This window comes from Lathyrus oleraceus, chromosome 7 (genome assembly GCF_024323335.1).
Source record: "Lathyrus oleraceus cultivar Zhongwan6 chromosome 7, CAAS_Psat_ZW6_1.0, whole genome shotgun sequence".
Classification (NCBI taxonomy): Eukaryota; Viridiplantae; Streptophyta; class Magnoliopsida; order Fabales; family Fabaceae; genus Lathyrus; species Lathyrus oleraceus.
Window position 1 is genome coordinate 75,315,944 of NC_066585.1, and position 26,345 is coordinate 75,342,288.

A 26,345-nucleotide genomic window follows, 5' to 3' on the forward strand; every position below is an offset into this window, starting at 1 on the left:
ATTATTATTAAAAAAATATATAATAAATAATTAAGGATATTATAAATAAAAAAATTATTATTATTTAAATAAAAAATTAACAAATAATAGGAATGAATTTTCTACCGTCACATTATAATTCAGTTAAAATTTGAGCCATTGAAATATATACTCAAAATATTTTTTTAAAAAATGCTCAACTTTTAAGGGTTTGGATTCAAACGGCCCCTCTCACAAACAAAACTTAAAAAACAATGTGGAGAGAGTATGTGGACTCATAATCAACAACATAATTAAATCCAGATTTTGCGACTGATTTCTTACATTATCTTCTTTAAGTGTGTCATACATTCTGTCCCAAAATAAAATTGTCCCATTTATTAACCGAGTGTTATCACTTGAATATTCTAATTTGATTTTCATTGATAAAAATAAAATATGCAATTTTATATGTATATTTTGCCATCATAAATACTTAAATATTATCAAATGTTTTTTAATAACTATCTTCCATCATTAGCAAAATATATGCAAAGAAGTTAGTAAAATCAATGTATTTTCACCATGTATTACACGGAAAAAAATGCTTTTGATACTTTATTGCTTTTGATAATTATAAATATAAAAAGATTTCTTTCAAGGAGGAGGAACTAACACCTTGTAAAGTAACAACGACTGGATTCATTACATTTTTTATTTTCGTCAAATTAATGTACAGTCCTACTCCTTGTAATCCATGACCGTGATTATGGTCCTACAGATATATAGAGGATGGAGGCTGTAGAATTGAAGGTTGAAAGATGATAAGTCCACCGATCAGCCCATCGCATCTTTAAATTAAGAAGATAGTTGCTATGCAACATACAACATCGACCAATTAAACCAACCCCGTCAGCTTCAGCGCCCATTCTTCTCTCCATGCAACTTACTAACCACAGGTTTTCAATCTGTGACATGGATTTAATTACTGCTTATAATTGTTTTTGGGCATTGTTATATTTTGCTAAGAGACTGAGAATTTCATTGCCTAAACTGTCGGTTTCTGATGCAAGCTTAAGAGGAGTGTGGCCTTCTTTGTCAGCTACATGAGGATTGGCCCCCCTGTGAATGATCGACAACTCAGTAAATTTTCCTAAGTATACCAGAAAATATCACCATGAAACAGTGTATGAGATAATGTATGAGGAAAATTTCCATCAAATCAGCTTAGGTTTGATAATTAAATGCAATATTTATCATGGTATTGTGACAAACCAAATTCATGGTCAATTATAAACCGCATTGATTGGATGAGGTTTCAATCCACTAGTATACAGTTTGCGGAAAGAAACGTGACAATAATGAATTAGGGACACTACTTCCGTAATAAAACAAGAAAAAGTGAGCACATTGCAACAGCAAAGTAGAAAAATGGTTCATTATTCAATAAATTAAAAAATAACAGAACTAAATCATCTAAAATCGTTTTCTAGCATCTCCAAGTTAAGTTTTTGGCTTATGCTTCCTAGCAAGTTATATGTATCTTAGTAGACCTCAAAGTACTAAATTATATGTTAGGTGTAGGTATAAGGCGTAATAACAAATTAAATTAGGTGTAATGTATCTAAGTAAAATAAAGAATAATAAAATCTCTCATTTGATATGTTGATGGTTTGGTTTGAGAGAGACAGACTCTCTAATCCTATTGATTGTATTTAATTATATCATTAATGTGTATTTTGTAACTGCTACTACATGGAGTTATCCTGGGTTTAATTACAATAAAATATTATATTCATGTGTATTGTTATTCCTTTATCCTACTTATTATTCACAATCTATCATTGATATTAGAGACAGTGATCTTTGGCACTAGTTCACAGTCTCCGTGCATCACAAAAATGGAAGCAAAATTGGAGTTTTTAGAAAGGTCATGTGAAAGTTTTGTCGCAACCAAAGAAAAGATTCAAGAAATGCGCAATCTGATTGAAACTAAAAAATATCAATCGCATCACTGAATTGACAAACTATTTGAAACTGTCTGCGGTCTCACCATCCGAAATGACAACCTAGGCTATGGTACCTCTGTATTTTGACAGAATCTCTAAACCTCTGATGAAAAATAAAGGAAACTTATGATTTTCATCATATAGAACACTATTTTTATTTAAGGGGTGTTACTAATGAAGAAAAGGTACAGGCTGCTATGATTCCATGGAAGGAAAAACACTCATTTGGTATCACCGGTGGGAACTTTGTTCCCCCTCACCATATTGGAATGATTTCATGTATGGTTTGGTTAAATGCTTTCAATCGTCAATGCTATAAAGTCCCTATGAACGGTTCCTCAATCTTAAACAAACGAGTTCATGTTGACTCACTTAAGAGTGCACAACCAGATTGTTTTAAAGGATTTTTCTCAATGAGTTAAAAGATAGGGTGAAACCAGAATCGGGTCAACTTTGAAGAAGTTTAAGAAGGATGATAGAGTTAGAATATGGACTGACATTAGGTCTAATGACTCCCGATATCAACATGTCATCCACTAATTTTTTAGTTTAGTTTAATATTTTTATAATAAAGGTACATGTCAGGCTGTAGATTGGGGATATCTACGCTTTCTCCACGAGATGATTGCATGGTTACGAATATGTTGGAGTGGTAAAACTTGTAATTCGGTTAATGCTTCTGAACAGTCCCTTAAACTGGATGAATCTAGGATAGTGTAGAAACATCTAGGTCTGCTGCTTCTGCTGCTTCTGAAATTATGTAATAGGTGAAAAGAAAAACTTTCCCTTGGTTGGAGATTGCATTATACATGGACTTGATATGTACTCACATCATTGAAGGGGACCCCACACTCTCAAGGGCATCAGCATCTATCAAGTCTAGGTATAAGGCAATCTCCAATCAAGGGGAACTTTTTCTATTCACCTGTCACATAATTTCAGAAGGACAGACCCAAATGTTTTCAGACTATCTTGGATTCAGCCAATTTTGAAGGACTATCAGTATTCACTGAATTACAAGTTTTACACCTCAGCATATTCGTGACCATGCAATCATATTGTAGAAACCGTTGATATCCCCATTCTACCGACTTACATATATCCCCATTATCAAAAAAATGAAATTGAGAAATTAGTTGATGACATGTTGCAATTGGGAGTCATTAGGCCAAGTGACAATTCATACTCTAACTTTATCATCCTTATTAAGAAAGAAAATGGTGGCTAGAGGTTTTGTGTAGATTATCGAGCCTTAAATAAGATCACTCTGCCAAATAAATTCCCTATATCTATTATTGATGAATTGTTGGATGAACTATGAGGTACAGCTGTATTCTCTAAACTGTATTTGAAGGTTGGTTATCACCAAATCAGAATGAAAATAGAGGACATCCCCAAAACATCCTTTAAAACTCATGAAAACCACTGTGAATTTGTTATGTCTTTTGGTCTTATTGAATGAAGTTTTCCAACCATATTTACATAGATTCACCTAGGTATTTTTTTATGATATTTTGGTGTACAATAAAACTGAGGAACACGAGACATTTGGGGGTTTGTTTATACTTTGTTCAAAGAGAATTAATTAGTGTCCAACTTCAAAAGGTGTACATTCGGACAAAACCGATTGGAATATCTGGGACATATCATTTTTGGACAGGCTGTGGTAGTCGATCCACAGAAAATTGAGGCAATGCTCAATTAGCCTATCCCAAAGGATCTCAAAGCCTTAACGGGATTCTTAGGTCATACAGGTTATTATAGATAGTTTGTTCGAAATTATGGGAAGATTGCAATGTCTCTCACTCAACTTCTTAAGAAAGACAATTTCGCTTGGAATGGGGAAACACAAGTTGCCTTTGCAATTTTGATGAAAGTGATGGTTGAATTACCCATCATTACTATATTAGATTTTTATCTTCCTTTTGTTATTGAGACAGATGCATGTAACAAAGGCTTAGGCGTCGTACTAAAGCAACAGGGTCGTCTAATAGCATTTATGAGTCAAATCTTATCGGACCGAACACAACTTAAATCTATCTACGAGCTAGAATTTATGCTTATTGCCATGGCAGTACCGGGATGTATTTATGGAATACATCTAAGATGTAACACCTGAGATGTATGTTTTTTGATCATGATATAGTTTTGAATGTAGAAGAGTCTAGGGAGGAGTTAAATGAGACGTTGGAGACTTACGAGGCTTAGAAGCGTATGACTTTCATCTCAGTAGAACTAAGACGGAGATCATATCATACCACAGGTTACGCAGTTTAAATATTATATTTTGGATTTATAGTTCAAAACGATGGAGAAATAAAAGGAGACGTAAACCATCGAATTCAAACTGAGTAGTTGAAATAGAGGAGAGTCTCAGAGGTTTTATATGACACAAAAATATCGCTCGAATTTAAGGGAAATTTTTATTAGACAGTTGTCAAACCAGCGATGTTGTACGGGAAGGAATGTTAGGTGGTAAAGAACAAACACGAAATAAAGTAAATGTAATAGAGATGAGGATGACGTGTTAGATGCGTAGTAAAACTAGGCGAGATAATATTAGAAATGATAATATTAGAGAGAGTGTTGACGTAACATCCACTGTAAAAAAGATGGTGGAAAGTATGCTTAATTGGTTTGGACTTGTAAAGAGAAGTCTTATGAATTTCTTTTGTAAGAAGAGTAGATCAGATGGAGGGTAGGGAAACAACTAGAATAAGGGGAAGACCTAGAAAAGTTATAAAAGTTATAAGAGAAACTATTTTGAAAGATCTTGAGACTAACGAATTGGTAAAAAGAAATGGTTTTTGATAGAATATTATAGCATAGTTTAGTCCATGTGTTCAACCCCACTTGATAATATAAGACTTGATTGTTATCGTTGATTTTGATATTGTTTACAAACCCAGCAGTAATAGAGCAACTAATGCCCTATCCTGTCGCAGGACTTGAGCTGCAATTTGTGTGATACATTTCACTGATTTGGAAGAATGGGAAGCAAAGGTATTGTTTGATTCAAACTCCAAAGCATTACTCACAACTTGATGTAGGATTCAAGTACTCATCAAAATTATACCGTCCAAAACCGTAAGCTATTTTATAAAGGTAAGTTAATCTTACCACAAGGTTCTTCTAAAATCCCCCAGCTACTAAATGAATACCACTATTCAACAGTAGGTGGTCGTTCGGGATTTTTTCACACTTATAAACGGTTAGGTGTCTTGATTTATTTTGAAGAGCGGAAGAAAGATATTCAGAATTTTGTGGCTTCTTGTGCAATCTGCACACAAAATATATACCAAACCTTATCTCTTATTGGTCTTCTCCAACCACTTCCAATCGCCTCTCAAGTTTGGGTCATATATCAATGAATTATATTGAAGGGTTTCCCAAAAGTCAAGGTAAGGATGCTATCTTTGTGGTGATTGACTGGTTCAGTAAATACGCTCTCTTTTTTTCTTTCCTCTTAACCATCCTTTTACTGCTAAATCAGTAGCTGAAGTCTTCCTGCAAGAAATTGTTCGGCTACATGATTTTCCTTCCACCATAGTCTCTAATAAGGACAAGAGTTTTTTGAGTTTTTTCAGGACAAAATTATTCAAAATGGTTGATACTAAACTGAAGTTAGGTATAACTTATCACCCTCAACCAGATGGTTTGTTCTAATGCTGCCAGTATGGTGGAGGTTCTCATTCAATGGAAAGTATTAAGACTGAATAATTTCAATATTATTATGATAAAGAAAATATAAGTACTAATCTCATTAAATAGAGTTTTCAGAACTAATAAACCTATTTATAATACTCCCCCCTCAAATTAGTAAATGTATATCTATCATTTCCAATTTGAAAATATTTTTTCAAAGTTATTGTTGTTAAGTCTTTTCGTTCGAAGATCTTCAATGTTGTCTTGTGAGGATACATATGGAGTGTAAATAAGGTTACTGTCTAATTTTTCTTTAATGCAGTGTCTATCAACTTCAATATATTTGGTTTTGTCATTTTGCACTGGATTATGGACTATGTTGATAGCAGACTTATTATCACAATAAAGTCTCATCAGTTCATCACACTTTATCCTCAAATCTTCCAAGATTGATTTCAGCCATATTAATTCACATATCCTTGTGTCATTGCCCTGAAATTTACTTCAACACTAGATCTTGATATTACACTTTGTTTCTTACTCTTCCAAGTCACAAGACTTTCACCTATGAAAGTGCAATAACATGTAGTTGATCTCCTATTGACAATTGACCCTGCATAGTCGGCATCGATATATGATTCAAGACTTACACTCCCATTTCTTTCAAAACAAATATTTTACTAGGTGTTCCTTTCAAATATTGTAGAATTCAGAGCGCACTTTGTAAATGAATCTCTTTTGGTCGTTGCGTGAATTGGCTGACTAAGCTAACAACAAAAACAATATCAGGTCTAATATACGAAAGGTATATAAGTCTTCTGACTAACTCTGATACATTTCCTTATCAACCGCAATATCTTCATCTGCGTTTTCCAACTTTACACTTGGATCAACTGGTGTATTTGTAGGCTTGCATGCTGTCTTGTCAGATTCTTGCAAAAGATCAGTAATGTATTTTTGTTGAGATATGAAAATTCCTTTTTTAGAGTGGACAACTTCAATTTCCAAAAACTATTTCAATTTTCCCAAAGTCTTAATCTCAAATTCCTTGGCTAAATGTGTGTCTAACAATTGTTGTTCTTCCTCGTCATTACATGTGACTATAATATCATCCACATATACCAATAACACAGTTACTCCCCCTGTTTTAGAATGTCTAATAAATAAGGTATGATCTTCTTGACTTGTTTGAAGCCCAAACATATCATAACTTTAGTGAATCTTCTAAACCATGCTCGTGGCGATTGCTTTAACTCATATAAAGATTTTTTTTAACTTGCACACGGTGTTGGTGGTAGTATGTTCACAAAACCCAGAAGGTACATCCATGTAGATTTCATCTTCAAGTTCACCATGAAGGAATGCATTTTCACATCGAATTGGTTTAAGTTCCAACAACAATTAACTGCTAAAGATAATATCACCCTAATTGTATTCATTTTGCAACTGGAGCAAATGTCTTTGAATAATCTACTCCATAAGTTTGAGTGAATCCTTTGGCTACCAATCTTGGCTTGTACCTCTCAATCGATCCATCTACCTTGTATTTAACCGTGTATACTCATATGTAGCCTACAGATTTTTTCTATTTGGTAAAGAAATCAATTTTCAAGTATTGTTCTTTTCCAGTGTCTCCATCTCCAAATCCATGATTTGTTTCCATTTCTTGTCAGACAATGCCTCAAATAGAGAGGTAGGTAGTGTTATAGTGTTCAGATTTGTAAGAAAGGTTTTATGGGTAGGTGAAACGTGTTTAAAACATAGGTAGTTGGATAGAGGGAAAAATGGCTTTTTGAAACAGTTTATGGTATCTTTCGTAAGGGCAATTGGAAGATGCTACAAATCTTTATAGTGTGATGGTAGTGTTGGAGTTGAATTGGACTTTAGTTTCTGTTCATGAGAAAATTTAGAAGTTGATTCACTAGAGTTAGAATTTACCGCATGTAATGTCATGTCAGACTCTTGGATATGAATAGATTCAGGAATGATCTTCCTTCATGTATATACTAATGTCTTCCCATATCTTACATCACTTTCATCTTTTTCAGAATCAATTCCAGTTCCAAGAGTAAGGTCAGGAAGTAGAAAGGACTCATCTTCCTTATTTACATTTCCCCCTTGAAGATGAGTTTGAACGAAGTAACTTTTTTGTTCATGGAAAATGACATCTCGAGAAACAAAGAATTTATGAGATGGTGGATGATAACATCCGTAATATTTTTTGGTGGAAGAATATCCTATAAAGACACGCTTTAAGGCTCTAGGATCAAGTTTTCCTCTACCGTCTCTATGAATATGGACGAACGATGTACACTCAAATGTCTTAGGAATGAGATCACTAGAGGTGGACACATTAGGATAGAACGAGGATAAAACTTCCATATGAACTTTAGAGGAAAGGACAGTAGAAGGCAAACGATTTATGAGATACGATGCAGTTAAAACTGTCTCGCCCCAATATTTCTTGGGAATTTTATTTTGGAATATCATAGCACGTGTTTGGTCTAACAAATGCTCGTTTTCTCTTTTAGCAATATCATTTTGTTAGGGGTGTTTCAACACTTGAAGACTCATGAATGATACCTTCATTTTGACACAGAATTAAGACTATGATTAAAGTTATCATTGGCATTATCATACTGAATCATTTTAATACTCATACCAAATTGATTTTTAATCAGAGAGAAATTGAGGAACAACATGACTAACTTCAGATTTTTTCTTAAGTAAGTAGACCCAAATAACCCGAGTACAATGATCAATAATGGTGATGAACCAACGGACACCTGATATATTTGGAATATTAGATGAACCCCACACATCTGTATGAACTAGATATAACGGAAAAGTACTCATTTTATTACTAACGAAGAAATGTACATGCTTGTGTTTAGCAAGCTCACACACCTCACAATGGAGACTCTCAACATCTAATGTTTTAAATAAATCAGGAAATAACTGCATAATGACTCTAAACGAAGAATGACCCGGGCAAAAATGATATAAGAGAACCTTCTCCTTGTTGGTCTTTATTGATTCTGAAAAGAAAAAAAAAATTGTTGCCGAGAATATTTTGACTTGAATCTTTGTTATCGAAGTAGTAAAGATCATTCCATTCTAGCACTTTCAATCCTCCTCCACAAATTCTTGTTCTGAAAAACACAAGAACTATTATAGAAAATAGCATTACATGATAGGTCTTTTGTGAATTTTTTTATGATAGGTATATCTGAAGCATTAAGTCAAAACGAAAAAATGGAAAGTTGTCAAAAGGAAAAAGTAATAGAAATGTACTTGGATGTGTTAAAGAACAAGTAATTGTTGGTTTCTCCGACTTACTAAGGAGAGATCTCACATTTTCTACTTCACTTAGGCTAAGGTGCACCCCTTCTTCTACTTCTAGACTGTCTCCATGAGTACTTCCAGCCATGTGTGCATGTCCTCCCTTTCTTGATAAGGTTTTTTTTTTGTCTCCACTCTCTATTATGGGATCTAACATTCAATTTTCAACATTTTTCTCGAGTATGACGAGTCTTGTTGCAATAAGTACAGCACACTCTTTCGCCCTTCTTCTCAACATAGGTTTCTCCCAATTTTTGTTGAGCTTTCCACAAGTGGTGGTGTCAGCATTAACTCCTTTATACTTTCTTCACTCCTCACTATAAACACTACATCATTAATGTTTGGTACTTTTTCTTTGCAAAGAATTTGGACTCTAACTTGATCAAAGTAAGAGTTGAGTCTCACAATAAAGCCATAGACTCTATCTTGTTCCATGTACTCCTAAGTGTTTATGCATCATCTGTACACTTGATTTTGATAACTTTGTAGTGGTCTAACTTCATCCCCGAGGCTTTGAGATGGTTAGCATATTCTTTAACTATTTTATTGTCATGTTTAGTCCCCATTGTTTTCACCTTCACATCATATATTTGAACAGAATCTTTGACTTTAGAATAAGATTTTCTAATGTTTTTCGAATCTCTTTTTCCGTACTTAGGAACATGCATGCAAGTGTCATTAATTTATGGAATCATTAAATCCCATAACCATGCAATGACCGCTGAATTTTCTGTATCTCACTTTCAAATTTGGGATCCGTCTTTGCAGAAGGTTTGTCTGTTAGGTGTTTTTCTTTTTCTTTACCTTTCAAGATCATTTTCACGAGTTGAGACCATTTCAAACAATTCTTTTCATTCAAGTTGTAAACCTGAGAAATGTTTGGTAATTTTGATTTAGGCTCGTAAGCATATGTTTCATCTTTACCGCCAGCCATTAAAGACATTCAGAAGAAGAAAAAAAGAGAAAAAAAAGCGAGAAAAAACGAGTGTGTGAATGATCCACAAATGAAAGTGCTCGGATAAGTGAGTACTCAAAACAGAGACAGAACCTTCCAATCTGAAATATAGGAGAAGACGGCGGTCTCTATGGTGGCGCGTGGTCTTCACGCGTCAGGATGACTGTCGGAGGTTGGCGGCATGACTGCTCTGACACTGATGAAACTCTGGGTTCTAGCTGGGTTTTCCAAGACAAATGCGGTGTGGGATTGACGGAGATATACGCGGTTGTACAAACAGTGTTTACCTATTAACAGTGCACATGGTGAATAGTGCACACGGATTTGAGTAACGGGGAAGGTAGCAACCACAATTAAGGCGGGTAGGGTTTTTTATTAACAGAACTACACAATTAAGGCGGCTAGAGTTTTGGACAAAGAACCACAATTAAAGCGGTTAGATTTTCTTTTATGCGGAAGTAAGAGTCTCTCAAAAGCCCGCGTAGGCATGACAATATAATCCATACTCGCGAATATCCACCCGAACCCGCTTCGAAGTTGACGGAAAAAATCCGTTTTGATTGGATTTGGGTTCGGATTTGGGTTTTCTCCGATTATAAAATATAGGGACGGATCGGATAATGGGGACACTACTATCCATTCCAAACCCATGATTATGTACATTATTATTTATTTATGATAATTTAGAATATTAAATATTTTAAATTTTAAATTTTTAATAAACTTAAAAAATAACAAACTTATAAAATTAATTATTTATAACAGAAAGACTTATCAGAATTTGACATTTTAAAAACATTTGATGTTAACAACTAATAATTTCCTGAATTTCACCTTGAGGACAGGTGAAACTTTTGAGGGGAAGTATTGTATGTAAACCTCCAATTACTAATTGTTATATAGAAAAATAAGTCCTCCAAAGTCCTCTCTCTCTCAAACCCTCTATTTTTCCTTCATTCGTCTTTTATTTCAAAGCCCTCTACTCTCTTTCTCTTTAAATTCTCAAACAAGCCTAAAGGTTTTTTTTTTTTTGGGAAGAATGCTTTAATAATTCAAATTTTACAAAGTTCTGCGGGTACTCAAATATTTAGCATGTATACTAAAAGTAGACATTTTCTCTAGTTTGCAGTGCAAATGGTTCATTAATTATTTGATCACAATGGTTGAAAATGTCTACATACCTCACAAGAAGCACTTTTGCAGCTGCAAGCTTCCCCCTGGTAATACAGTAATGTAGTGGTGTCCGGCCTCTTGAATCGCAAGCGTTTATATCTGCTCCATACTGTAGGAGCAGATCCACCATACCAGCATCACTTGCTAGGCAAGCCAGGTGAAGCACACTAGAACCATTTTGTATGTCCTCAATCAACTGATTCTCACTTTCAGATGAAATGTTTAAATTAATCAAAGAAGCCGCGTTGAAAGAGCCACCTGTGCAGTTCCTAATTATTCTTTGAGGACTTCCTGGCTTTTCAACACAAACTTTTCTGGATTTGAGATAATGGGAAAAGAAGACATACCAGAAAATGCTTGCCTACTGATGGTATTGATATCCATATCTGACTTGACAATGTGCTGGTACACTGCCTTCTTGTCATTAGCGCATATGCTTTTCAAAATCTGTTGCGCGGGGTTTTCGTCTGTCCGGCAAATAAATACTTTCTCAGCATACTGCAATAAGTATAAACTATTAAGTTCTGTCATCAGTATTTTATACTTCCACCAAGTAATAATTCATGAATAAGAATGCTACTAAATACTAGAAATAACTAATAACTGGAGAAAAGGAAAACCTATCTTAAGTTCAAATAAGAAATAACATACAGTTTCCAAATATTCATTATAAGCATTGTTTAATCCCATTGTAAAAATGCATTGGGGTTTCATACATAACTTTGCACTGTAAGAAAGGGATATTATGGGCCAAAATGTAGGTAAATTGTCTTGGCTGGGATTTAAGATTAACAGTCCTCAAAGAGATGCGGTACAACTTGAGACCCTAAATGCCTTTTAAGTTAAAGAGAATTAAAGTGATAAAAATAAACCATAAATTAAATAGTTCAGCATTAATCATTAAAACTTTTATTTTCTACTATTTTGTATTCATGTAAACAGTTGACTCCAGCCCTTAATGGTATCGTTCAATTTTTTCTTAATGGTAAAATAATAAATTAGATAAAAGGCTTCAGCAACATATTATTGAGTTGAGATGATTCTCTCTGATAGTTTCTTCTATATCGAGAGTACTATTTTTTCTCGTGAAAAACAGAAACAATATGTTGCTGAATGAGCTTTAGATGCTTAGCACTCAACATTAGATTTAGTTTATAAACATGGTAGTTACAATGGTAATAAATGAATATGTGCAATTTACAAGAAAGAAAGCAATTAAGCTTATATTTAAAACAATGAACCGCTACTTGGAAAAAGAAGATTCAATTTTTGTTTCATTCTATAACTGAATTCGGTTATTTGTGAGAAGTTAAATGTCTATCTACCTCAATGTGTTTTGTTCGGTTATGTTAAACTGGATTATGAACTATACTAATTGATGATTTATTATCACAATAGACTTTCATAAGTCCATCTCATTTAACTTTCGAATTTTCTAAGATAATCTTCAACCAAAGTAATTCACAAATACCTTGTGTCATCGCTCAGAACTCAAGTTTACAAGCTAGCTTATGCAGATCTACAGGACATCCCACAATTTTACAAGCTAGCTTACTTGTTTCCCTTAGGAGACCAACGGTATACTTTTGTTGAGATAGAAAATACCCTTTTTTTTTTAGTCAAGACTTGTTGTGTTGAGTCAAGACTTGTTGTTTCCCTTAGGACACCTCTAAAAAATACTTCAATCTCTCAAGGGTTTCATTTCAAACTCTTTTGTTAAGTGTTGAGTCAAGACTTGTTGTTCCTTCCAATCATTTCTAGTCACAATCATTTCCGTTATTTTGTTTGTACCTTAAGGTTTTCATAGCCTTAGTAAACCTTTCAAACTATGGTTTGGGGTGATTGTTTCAATCCATATAACGCCTTTTGTAACTTACAAACAAAATTGATAGCAACATTTTTCCCATATTCTAGTGGAATCTCTATATAAATTTCTTTCTCAAACACTCCAAATAAGAATGCATTTTTCACATCAAATTGTTGTAATTCTCACCCGTAATTGGCAGCAAAGGATTATATAACTCGAAGTGTACTCATCTTTGCCACGGGGAAAAAGTTTTAATGGCGAAGACACATTCGGGTGGACAGACATAGTTGAGCATTATTTTGAAGTGAAGGAAATGAATGATGCAGAAAAGTTAAAAGCGGTTATGATAGCTTTGGAAGGGAAGGCTCGGGCTTGGTATCAATGGTGAGAATTACGCGCACAAAATCCAACATGACTTCAAATCCGCGATGATACAAATGTTTCAACCGTCAACGCTGCTCAATCTGAAACAGACAAGATTGATAGAAGAATACATAGAGCGGTTTGAATTACATACAGTCCCTCTTAAATGTTCTGATCCACGACAAAATATTTCACTAATAATGATGAAATTGTCCCACATCCACGACAAAATGATGTCTCAACTAGGCTGCAATGGAACCCAGAGGGACCACTTTACACCACGTTCACCTTGAGGACAAGGTGAACTTCAAAGGGGGGTATTGTTAGATACAAGTCCTTAATTAGGATAGTAAGGGTCTTGTTAGTTAATAGGAGACAATTTTATTATTAAGAGACAATTTATTTAGCAGTAACAGTTTTTTATATATTTCCTCCGGTCACAATTAGAAACAAAAATAACTACTTTCACATAAATTAAGAAAGTTAGTTAAAAGTAAAATTTACTATGATACCCTTGATTATATTTGATGAATGAAACACCTACAACATTAAATAAGTTTGCATTAAATTAAAGGTATATTAGCAATACAAGCATTAATTAGTTGTTGATTTTTTGCTTATAATAGTGACCAAAATTTAAGGTCACTTTTTTTTCTTATAATAGTGACCAAAGGGAGTATGTAATTACAACAACTGTCATATGTAACTGCAGTTAGAATAGGAATTAATTAATTAGGAGAATGAGAGTGTTGCCTATAAATAGAGGGGGTGATTGAGAGAGAGGATATTTTGGAATTTGGTTGGAAAGAGGCCATTTTGGCATTAGGGAAGGGACATATCCTCGAAGTTATGCGGTATTTTTTTTTTAATTCAAAGGGATTTTTCCTATGTTTTTTATACATCAGATTGTTTCTATCACTTAGCTACTTAGAAAAAGAAGAAATTAATATATTTTAATTTCCAACACTTCTTCATCTACCTTTGTCTATCTGGATGGAAGTTTCCCCATTTCAATAAACATGATATTGGAGGGCCTTTGGTTCAAGGATTTAAAAATGATTCCCAGGAATAAGTTACCCGGGAATAAAAATAAGGAAGTATGATTCCCCCGTATTTTTTAAGAAAATGTGTTTGGCATATTATTTGATATTTCTAGAAAAATTAGTAGTTATATTTTTTAATAAAAAATCATGTGAAATTTCATGGAAATAAACACCCCCTTGCAAAAGAAACATAAAGTTCTCCATGTTTACCTTTGCATGAATGAACCTTTCCTTTAATGAACTAGAATCATCATGCTTTGGCTTTCTTGCATGAAATAGCTTGTCTTTGTTTGCCTTGGATGAACTACATTGCAAGGTACATATTAGCATAATTTCAAAGTTCAAACTGATAATCCCAAGTTTAGCAATTCTTACCCAGCAGGGGTGTCAACATTTTGCAAAGTACTCCTTGAACATAACAACTCCTCCCAAACTGAGTTTGCAAAATGATTACCCAGGGACTCAAACATACTTAAGACAGAGTAGTCCCAGACTTTCACATCAAGTGTCAGTGATCTTACCTGCCAAAAATACTTTCCACCTTAGCTACAAAAGTGGAAATTAAAACAATGGATTTTCTTTTGGAAAAAACTTAGAAACAATTTATTCCCAACTGTTCATACTGTTTCCAATAAAAAAATAGAAAGCAACTCTTAAAATTAATATCACTGAAATGCATAGTAAAACCATTTTGATGTATCGGTTTAATGAAAACGATTATTTGTGTCTAGCTAGCACAGTATGAAAAATGTCTATGGCACTATATAATTTTAGTCCTTTTGGTTTTCCCTTCCAAAAAATCAGACTCTTATAGTACGTTCAGGTGAAAAAGGGGAAACAAAAAAAAAAAGGAAAGCAATGTGAGAATCCCATTTTATACATAAACAAGACTTGCATTTATTGGGCTTATTAGATGATGATCATTAATCAGGTTTTTATATTTTAATTTTTGTACTATGCAATGATAAGCTAATATTGCAATATTCATTTCTGAAGCCACTTCCTACTAGCCTGATTACCTTGCAGCGTTGGGAGTTGGGGCCTGCTAAACTTAAATGCCTACCATCATAGATTTACATACTGTTAGTAGCAGTTATGTTTTTAATAGGAGAATATAAGATCATGTCTTCTTTTTTTTCACCACCAGTATTCAGTCCACTGAACTTATTAATCCGGTTCAGGGGTCAGTTCTGGCATCAAGTGATTTCAACCCTCCTGATCGTAGTTGCGGTGGATCGAACCATGGTCCTCACCCTCCTGATCGTAGTTGCGGTGGATCGAACCATGGTCCTCCCTACCAAGTCCAGCACCAATCACCATTGGACCAACTGACGATTGGTATAAGTTTGTGTCTTAGACACCATAGTTGGACTCATTTTACAACTTAAATGCCTACCATCATAGATTTACAAACTGTTAGCAGCAGCAGTAAGTGACAATTATTATATTAATTAGGATTAATTAGTGGCAGTTATTAAAAAATTAGGGAAAGTTACATTTTATTAATTTTGTCTTCACATTTAGAATAATAAGGGAAGTTATTGAATGATTATTGGGAGAGACCCAACTCTCCAACATTTGGGGGAGAGAGATCCAAGTTTCAAATTTTTGGAAGGAACCAAATTGGTCCTAAATTTCCATAAGTGTGTTATTTATCTGTACTAAAATTCCGTTTGTACCAATAAATATTAGAAATTGTCTCAATCATATTACGTAAAGAACCGGTTTCTATCAAGTGGTATTAGAGCACTTCTGATTCAGGGAGAGGAAATAAAAAAAATGGAGTTGTCATCAAGAATGGAGTTACGACTAGAAATATCAATCTTTAAAAGAATGTTACTTGATGGATGATCAAGGTTGAGAAATATTTTGATGCAGGAGGTGTATGTAAAAAAGAAGATCAAATACCAGAAGTTCTGCAGTGTATGAGTGGTAAAGTCGTCACATGGTGCCAATTATGGGTTTCTGCCAATCATAATGCCACTTGGGGAAATTTTGAAGAGGCAATTCTCGAGAAATTTGAGTCAAAAATTGATTCATTAGAGAATAAATAACCAAATGAAAGGCCATGACTAGGATGGTTGGACCAACACCTATCATTGTCGAAATCACCATACATCGGGTATCACACGGTGTTTGCTTCTATTTCTAAGATAAAGTCTAGGAACATGAAAGGCCATGACTAGGATGGTTGGACCAACACCTATCATTGTCGAAATCACCATACATCGGGTATCACGTGGTGTTTGCTTCTATTTCTAAGATAAAGTCTAGGAACACGAAAGTTCCACTATCGGTATCACCATTGCCACAACAACTGTTCACAAGAGGACCGATAGTGACCACCGATAGTGACTATCGGTATCACCATTGATCTGAGAGGAATTGATCCGGGAGAATACATTTTCTCTAATTTCTTTCACCTTCCAGCCAAGGTGAAACTTTAGGGAGGAGTATTGTTAGACCTTTCATTTAGTAACAGTTATGTTTTTAAGTGACAATTATTATATTAATTAGGAGCATTTATTGGTAGTTATTCTATAATTAGGGGCAGTTACATTTTATTAATTTTGTATTCTCATTTAGAATAATAGAAAAAGCCCGAGGAAAGTTGATCACAGGGAAGTTATTGAAGTGTTATTGGGAGAGATTCAACTCTCTAACATTTGGGAAGTGAGAGATAAGACACGATTTCATGGAAGGAACCAAATTGGTCCTAAAATTCTAAGTGTTTTGTTATTTATCAGTACTAAAATTTTGTTTGTACTAATAAATATCAGAAATTGTCCTAATAAGATGTGGACATGGTTTTTTTGAAGATACAGCCTTGTAAAATGAAGAGTCTAGCCAAGAGGGTCAGCCAGAAGCTAAGCCCAAGATACTATGGACCCTTTCATAGAACAAAAGGTAGGACCAGTAGCCTACAAACTGAAACTACCAGCTGACAGCAAGGTGCACTCGGTGTTTCATGCATCCTTTTTGAAGAAGTCTATGTCACCTACTGTGTGGACTTTCAGCCTTTGCCCCAGTGTTTGAATGAAGAATGGAAGTTCGAACCTATTCCAGAAGAAGCTAGAGACACTAGAAGAAATGAGCAGGGATAGGTCGAGGTATTGGTTAAGTGGAAGGGGCTTCCTGACTTTGAAAACTCATGGGAGCTAGTGGACAAAGTCAGAAAGGAATTCCCAGAATTTTTCCTTGAGGACAAGGAGAGTTGTGATGGGGAGGGTATTGATAGATATGATAGGGTGTATGTGAGAAAGAAAAAAGGGCAAAAGCATGGGATCCATGTGAGCACTAGTAACTGACTGCTGAGTGGAGTGCACTAGCAACTGACTGCTGGGTGAGGTGATGTTAGAGAAAATTGATCTAAGTGAATAAAAGGCAAGGAATGTGTATTGAATGTGGCAGATTGGATTTAGGTAGTTATTCTTGGGAGATTCTAGGCTTCTCGGTTAGCCTAGCTTTGTTACTGCATCCTGTAATTTTAATCTTGTTTAACACACTGTAATTCACAGAAAAATCACCTTAATTCTACTGTTCTCTTCAATATAACAGTGTTTGCCATCAATTTCATCTATTATTCTTCTAAAATTCCTTGTATGATAAATTGAATCCTATCACATAGTAACCACTGTTATCTAGCAGGTCAGAGGTCCTTTAACCTTGTTTTAGTTTTTATTCAGTAAAATTTGACTAGATATAAATCATCTAAAACATTGAAGGCTAAGATTAATGTCTGTCCTCAAATACTTACTTTAGATATATGCACACCAAGATTACGATGAACACCAGAGCATTCAATGCATATAAGGATGCCAAGGTTTAAAGATGCCCAATCTGGTTCAGGTCTACCACAATCAGCACATATGTCATTCCCGTTCACCTTTCTAAGAACATCAATAGGTTTTTCATTTCTTATACTGTGTTTAGGAAACTGCATACTTTTAGATGAATGTAAATGGTTACTAGAAGTGAAGTTCGTGGAGGCAGCCTTTTCAAGCTCAATGAGATCATCTTCTGGAGAACTTTCGAACACATTACTCTTATTGGTAAAGTAAGAGTCGCCGTTTTCTGAGTCAGCTGATAGAGGCTGTCATATAATTATTTGTAATCATAGCAATCAATATTAGTATGGAGATCAAAAGATGCATTTTATAAAAAGAAATCTATTACGTACTGATCCCAGTGTCTGGATACTCAACAAGGAGGCAATAACTCCATTTATCTTTTCCATCCATTCCATCTGGTCCACTGCATTTTCTGCCTGAATTGATTTCCTTAGTATCATATAAGTACTAATAAAGGCCCAGCTACGCATTGAATAAATTTTAAGAATAAGTACCTGCAATGTATAGTTCTTTGATGGCGAAATTATTCTGAAGCAAAATCTTAAGTCCGACTGATCAGCATCAACCTTGATTGTTGACGTTAGCAGATTTACTGTATGACGTACTACAGATTTTTCATCATGGACGCCCCCATGGTAATGAGAAGAAAGCCATCGACTCAGAAGCCCAGAACCATTATCAGTGGCACTACTCTTCCTTGGAGATGATTGATTGCTGCCCTGAAACAGAATGCTCAACATTTAATAAGAATGCACATCATCTTGCTTAGTGTGTTAAAAGTTGAGTATAGTTGGTGACTTACATATGCCATGCTCCATGGTTTGCGGTAGTAGTACAACATTCCTCGACTATCAAGAACAAAATACCTTCTTTTCCAGTCGCCTCTCAAATTGGAAGATCGCTTTGAAAGATACCCTTGTCGAATGATTTGAACCTAAACTTTGTGCACAAGATGAACAAATGAAAATGAACAGGACTCAACATTGTTTTGGCCAGTAACAGGAGTTGAAATTGAAAAGTTGTAAAATGAAGTACTGCATATTCTCAGAGAAAGAGGGAAATGTATTCCAAAATACCTTTCCATTTGCCGCAGATTCGTTTACTACATCTACTACTTCATTTGATATCCTAGAAAAAGGATGCACAGATTCTCCACTAGGAGAACCGTAAGGGCCATTTAAGGACAGCCTACTTTCTTGATAAACTTGTTTTTTGTATTCTTGCATTCTTTTAAAAAGTAAAAGCTGGTCCTTATCGAAACTTTCTTTTGACTGTTGTACATAATCCAAAACCTGCAACATAGCTTTATTAGTCAGACATTTAGGCATTCTACCCCTTACTTCGAAGTTCTTAAACACCAAGTTGGGAAAAAAATGCTTCACAAAATTTCACAGTTGGTAATGTGGTTCACATGAAAGACTATCAGGTCTTATAGTTTCTCATTTTAGCCACTAAATTTATCATAAATTTTTAATTGATGCTATAGGAAATAATGTCTAAGAGAATAAATAATTCGCTTATTGAAAACACCAATCAGAATTTCAAGCCAAAGTTTTTAATCTGTGCTTGGAAGCAAACATGTCACTGGGGATAACTGATGGTTTCAGATCTGGATGACCCCACCAATTGTTCAAGGTTTTGTATTTTGAACTATGCTAAACTAGTAATTTTAAACATGTTATAACTAAGTTACTAACCCAATTGTCATATGGTAGATAAATTAACAATGTTTGAGCTGCTTGATCCCCCTTGGTTTATAATTTTAGAAAATATAAATTTCTGTGGAAAGAATTGTGTACTATCAAGAAAAAATAGAGCTGAGAGCAAAACCTCGATAATGAAAGGTTGCATCTGATGTAGTAGCTGATATCCCTGCGAGAGAAATAATTTCCAGATATAGCATAAGTGCACTACTACATATGGAAAAGAGCCATTTATGTTAATGTCATGTACCTGTTGAAAGTATCGAAGATGGGCGTCCATAACTCCAGTGACAACCTCCAAAAACTCAAATCTCTTCTTGATCTCAATGTTATTAAGAGCACCAACCTAGATGGTGAAATATGTTATGTAATTAAAACCTAATGATATACATCTTTTATTCAGAGGACCATTTCCTGTGCAATTAGAATACCAGACTGAATCGGGCCTCCTCAAACGACGTTCTTGCAATCTTCAGTTCCTGGAATGTCGCTATACCAAATTAATTCAAAAGGACAACAGTAACTCAACCAAGCTATTAGATTTACTTATGAATAAAAAATGCTAAAGAAAATCTACTGGAAATACCTCTTCTACGATAGTGGCAATATCAATTTTAGTGCTTTTTCTCAATGACATAAACTTTTCACGTGCCTGTATCACAAAACCCACATTGCTTGTGTTATTATATAGTAATATGTGGGTGACCTTTCAGCAGCACTACACTACACACACACACAGACACATACATCATACTCCTTCAAAAGTACTGCAAACTCAAATTAAACATAAATACTAGAAACTTCCTAAAGTAGCAACTCCATGAATCGTGTGAGCAGTTGTTTATACCATAAAAGAAAATTGCAAGTACATCAAAATGGATTTCTGATTCAGTAAACAATACAGCTCAAACTGAACACATATAACAGAAGGAAAGTAAATCTATGGATTCAGAGTTCACCACCCTCTGAAATCTTTTCAGTGAGAAGTACCTGATCATATACAAGGGCAGCTTTGTCAAAACGCTTACGAGCTTCCTGCAAGCGTTGTTTGAAGTGTCAGAAGGAGAAAATAAAAGTTAATACCACTACCAGTCATACAAAGGTGAAATATGAATGTATCGTTGATATAAAAACTCAGGCAAAAGAGTGGTAACAGTGGTAATTTTCACTAGGAATAGTCTTATGATAGTGATAGTTCCCCCAAAATAATATTAGATGTGTTTGAACAGCAAATACGGATCTATAGAAAATGGATAGAAAAAAAAAGCACCTCAGAACACAACCGATTGATCACGGCATTCGGCCAATTGTGTCTATGTCTACAACTACCTGGTAGCTATTGTGATTTATATTAAGTGAGCCTAGGGTTACAAATTACAATGAGTTTAAATACTAGGGTCCGGTTTACTGGTTTATCCCTTGCTCCGCTACACTCCACTCCCCTTGTTGTGCATTCAGCTCCACTCTCTTTGCTTTGTTATGCTTGAGTGATTGCCCGCTTATCAGTAAATATGAGTCATACACAACACTTTGTTCCTTCATCCAATTGTAAGGAGTGCTTAGGATTCAAATTAGAAGCAAAAATACACTCCAGATCTGGGGTATCTGGAAGTAAAGATCATCATAGTGAAATTTTGCAAGTGCTTAAACTAGTTGTTCTTAACTTATAACCACGTGTCTCAAGCTACGAGGGCAATAAGAAACCTTAATCAATGAGTTATTAATGGATTTACCTTAAACCCAAAAGATTTTGGATTGCACTGTAAGTACCTGGGAACATTCTATGGTTGTTGAGCTATAGTATAACCCTGACCTGACCACATAATTCCCTATCATGTATTTATTTTAGAGATGTGTGCTTACCTCTAAATCTTTTTGACGGTTTGACCTATAATATTTCATTGTCGCCCTTAAATGCTATCGATCTATTTGTAAGAAATTGTGTATGGGCTGCACATATCATGCTCTCTAGATTGATCTATATTACTCCAAAAATTGATATATATTAAAAAAGAATGAGTTAAACTATTTTGTTTACTCTTTTCCATATGCTTATATGCTCCTGAATTCATTAATTATTTAAGGAGTTTCTTGCTACACAACTTAGTTTCTATCCCACTGCAATAGGAGAACTGAATAATGTGATTTCGTTTTATGTGAGATACCACATTATGTTAAATACAGTTGAAAAAACTTGTCCAATACCTAGAGTTGTACAATAACAACTTGAGAGAGGAAGGGCACTGTCATACTTCTTTATTCATTACGTAAACAGATCCACTAGAGAATCAACTGGAGCTAGGCCATATTATAAAGCATGACACCTTAACATTCCACAGGCTTAATGTATAAGAACAAATACTGCTAGGTATAAACATTAAAAAGAATCTAAAAGTATACCTTAACTTCATTGATGTCAACATTGACAATTTGTAGTAACCTGTCATCAATCATGTGTTCTACCTAAGAAGCCATATTAAGTATAGTCAGCATAGCAATATCAGTTGGAACAATTGCCTCTAAGTTACTGTGCAATAAATCCCAACCAGCACCAATTGACAAATTAAAGTCCCTTAGAAACTCAGGGTTTATAATTAAAAATGGTGGAAAGCCACAAGTTTCACCAATGTTTAGGCGTGTTTATCTTATTGTCACTGGTCAAAACCATCAACGCTACAAACAAAACTTCACTAGGACCTGAGCAACACAAAGAGGCTATGTAACAAGTAATGCTTAAGATTTGCATATGCCCGTTTATCTTACTATCACTGGTCAAAATCATCAAAGCTACAAACAAAACTTCACTAGGACCTGAGCAACACAAAGAGGTTATGTAGCAAGTAATACTTAGGATACGCATATGCCCGTTTATTATAACTTGTTAATCTTTGACCAGGAGCAAACAGGAATGTGTTTGCAAACAAGATGGTTTATGTATAAAAAAGGAACCCCTATACTAGAACAAGCATCTTGTAAATATATCAACAGTTAACAAAAGAATACACTGCTAAAAAACAAGAAAGACAATGCCCGCATGAGATAATCATTACCTGCGACCGAAGAAGTTCCTTGAATGTACTGATTTCTCTCAAAGCAATGGTAAATTTGTTCATTACAGGTCCTGGAGGTACCCAAAACAAAATTTATTAAAACCAACAGCAAAGATAAAGTTTAATTTAATAGACTTAATCCATTCTTATGTCTATTCAAAGAAAGGGTTGAGGTTAAAGAAAGCACAAGCAAAGAGCAAACAGACAAAACATGCTTTAGAATATCTGAAGCCATTTCAACCATATTTCGGAGGGATTTGGTAAAAGCTCATTTGATGGCTTTAGAGTATGGTGCACAGCTTCGGACACTTACACCTCCAGCAACAATATGCATCATAATATCCTAATTTTCATGTTATTTCAAGCCTATAAAAGAGCCGCGATAATCTTCATAAAAGCATATTTCCAGTTATTGCTTCTTACCAAGCATACCAGAATGAAAATCATTGTTATCTAAGACAAAGCAATAGGTGGGGGAGAGACATATATGGCTTACCTCCCAAAGCAACGAAATGAGGATCATTATGTCCTCCTCCAAAATTTTCAAGGGAATTTACAAATGCGATGTCCCCATCATATGCCTCTCCAAGTCCTTCCCTAAAAATTGTCAAAAAGTACCAGGCATATGAGAAATTTCAAGAGCACGCGGACTTTGGTTATTTTATTTGTCATAGTGATAAAGGTAATTTGTGATTCATGATACTAATTGCTATGGTATTTACAATGTGCGTGGATAGTATCATGATAAGCATTTTTTCTATAAGAATCATACACAGTTCACACACAAAAATTAATTTTCTGTGTGCCCTGTTCTAACTTTTGTCTCTCTTATATTTAAAATTAGAAAACATCCAAAGTCATGTGGTTTAAGACTCTTTACTTGCGTTTTTAGATCTATTTTGGTAAAACCATGAAGCAGTTAGTACAAAGAGGGACTTTTCAGTTACTTGGCACATATGTAAGAGGGTGTATTTCTATGAAGGCACATTTGCTTGCTTGTTTATGTCGCTTGGTCAATATATCAACCAACGAACAAGAATCACTGAATTACTTATTACTCAACGAAGGAATGGTTACAAAATCAAACAAAATTATGCAATTCCACCAACAGTATCCTTTTTAAATTGTTTAGTATATACTACAAAACAGACACCAAATACAACATTGATGTTGACATGTTAAGACCGCTAATAATTTGAGTAAATAGAACGGATTGAATGTAACCATATGTATCGATGTCGTATCAATGTCCAGATACATCTACCATATAAAAACAATTAAATCACCTTTGAGCTATCATTATGTGTTCTATATCAAATTGTAGCCCCTAGAGGTGAAAGAGTAAATGTTAAGTAATAGTATAAATTGGAGGAGTTAGCTCTTTCTTGCTTAAATTATTTTTAAAATTTACTAATTGAATTATAGTTATCCTTAAATCTCCACGTGCTTCTAACCTTCATCCCAACAGTAATTTGTGAAGAATCTTATAGAAAAAACTAAACAATTTGGTAATCGCACGTAAAAAGTGTTAACATTGCGAAATTCAAATTAGGAACGGAATGAATACGATGAAAACGTACGTATACTTTCTACATCCTTTGTAGAACTTCCAGCTTCTGAGACGCAATGATTCTGCACTTTCCTCCAAGCATTGGAGCTGCATCCACAATCAATCATTCATTCATAATCTATAAATCAAACTACCTACCTATAATTTCGCATCCTCATCATTTTTCACAATCAATGCAAACATAAATTACAGTAATATCTATGTAGACAGAATCAATAACGAAATGAAGAAATTGTGCATGAAAACGGCAGCGTTTGGTTTGGCAGATCGTAATATGAAGAATTCGGAAAGAACCTGTTGACGGAACATTGGAGTATCGTCGAGATTTGTGAAATGCATTTTGGAATTGAATGAAGAAAATCGAAATCGTTCTTGTTACTGGATTCTGTTTAGCAGAGAAAGGTATCGCTAATGGTTGATTAACATGAGAGAGAGAGAGAGAGAGAGAGAGAGAGAGAGATGAAAATGAGTATTGATATTTGGAGTTGGAAATGAAGACGAGACGGTTAAGGTTGGTTGCGATATTTCAGGTCGATCGCTCTTTCAGTCTGACCAATTTTTACCCGCCTTTTCTCTTTCTATGTCCTCCGTCGAAAACAACAACTTATTTTTCTTTCAATATTATTAAACCACATCGCCCACTGTTAAAAAAATCACTAGTTTTGGAAAGTCTCAAATTTTAGTCACACTTTTACCCCTCTTTTTAATGCATGATTTTCAGATTTTGGACTTTCTAAGAGTTAAATTTCTAAATTTTAAAGTTATTTTACGTTACTAAATTTTAGGTTTGGTCTTTACGACAAACTCACGAAATTTATCATTAATATTTTATTTTTGAACACTTTTATTTCTCTTCTTTGTTTTTAGTATAAAAAAACGTCCTTATAAAATTTGTGTTAATATGTAACAAAAATATTGGTGCGGTAAAATGTGTCATTTGGATCATTTTATAAGGCATGTCATTTTTCTTTTTAAAATGTATTTAATTAAATAAAAATTAAATAAACTAATTTGTACTTAAGTTAACAAACGTATAATAAGAATAACTCTGTACGGGGCCGGCCCTAGGGTGGGACCTCACATTTTTATTTTATTTTTATATGATTTTATTTAATTGATTTCTTAAATAATCTTTTAAGTTATATTATATATCAGTTAAATAATACTCCATCTATTTAGGATATATCATGATAATAACAATCATTTATAATATGTAATAATAATAACAATCATTTATAATGTATAATAATAATAATTTTAATAATAATAACATCTATTTAGAATATATAATAATAGAAGACTTGGTGTTTAAGTGTATTTTTTTTTATAATTTTGGCTTTTAAATAATGAGAAGAGTGTTTAGATGAATTAATTTAATTATCAATTGAAATAAAATATTAAATGAAATTGATTATAATAATTTAATAATTTTACATCATAAAATAACTAAAATATAATAATTTTAGAAAAACATTTTTATTATATTAAAAATATTTAATTTTAAATTTTACCTCAAGTCTCGTGTTGGGTCGGTCCTACTTTGTAGGGTTGTATGCGATGATTAAAGTTGTTGATGGTATTATAGCAAGTTCACATAGAATTGTGGAAAGCTTTATATTTGTGAATTTTAGGTGAATGGCTTGAAATCCTCCTTTAACTTTGTGGTTGATGTATTTATCAAGGTTCATTGGACTTGAATCTTTGAGTCTGGGGAGTGGTTATTTTGCTCCTCTCTTAAGAATGTGGGACGTGGAAACTGTTATTCTCTATTATTCTGCAGAACGTGGTTTCCTCCCATTTAACTGGGTTTTCTTTACCGTTAGTGTCTAAGGACATGTCAGCCCCCACGTTTTATAAGTGGGTGTGGTACGGTCTC

General features: G+C 34.2%; 1 protein-coding gene across 4 annotated transcripts; it reads right to left on the minus strand.

Moving 5' to 3' along the window:
- Window positions 1-566: 566 nt before the first annotated feature.
- On the minus strand, window positions 567-25,082 carry LOC127105904 (ADP-ribosylation factor GTPase-activating protein AGD3). Of its 4 annotated transcripts, XM_051043115.1 has the most exons (21): window positions 24,764-25,082; window positions 24,480-24,556; window positions 23,396-23,496; window positions 22,900-22,970; window positions 22,250-22,312; window positions 20,840-20,884; window positions 20,436-20,501; window positions 20,281-20,328; window positions 20,100-20,195; window positions 19,977-20,018; window positions 19,223-19,438; window positions 18,949-19,080; window positions 18,641-18,865; window positions 18,476-18,562; window positions 18,241-18,388; window positions 18,053-18,135; window positions 14,671-14,816; window positions 14,506-14,599; window positions 11,430-11,580; window positions 11,091-11,340; window positions 567-1,080 (listed from the first exon to the last, which is right to left on the minus strand). In XM_051043115.1, exons 1-21 carry the CDS (start codon window positions 24,806-24,808, stop codon window positions 951-953), a joined length of 2,316 nt encoding a protein of 771 aa, XP_050899072.1. In that variant the 5' UTR covers window positions 24,809-25,082; the 3' UTR covers window positions 567-950. The 4 variants fall into 4 exon arrangements, with proteins under 4 accessions (XP_050899072.1, XP_050899071.1, XP_050899073.1 ...); XM_051043114.1 differs by having other exon boundaries at window positions 18,053-18,388; XM_051043116.1 differs by having other exon boundaries at window positions 965-1,111; window positions 18,053-18,388.
- Window positions 25,083-26,345: the final 1,263 nt, after the last annotated feature.

Bases quoted from the DNA above. Each gene is read 5' to 3' on its own strand.
- LOC127105904 (XM_051043114.1), bottom strand. From the start codon at position 24,808: ATGCATTTCACAAATCTCGACGATACTCCAATGTTCCGTCAACAG. The intron at 20,502-20,839 runs GTACTTCTCACT...TTTGTGATACAG, and splicing joins CTGCCCTTGTATATGATCAG to GCACGTGAAAAGTTTATGTC. The intron at 18,389-18,475 runs GTACGTAATAGA...ATTATATGACAG, and splicing joins GTATCCAGACACTGGGATCA to CCTCTATCAGCTGACTCAGA.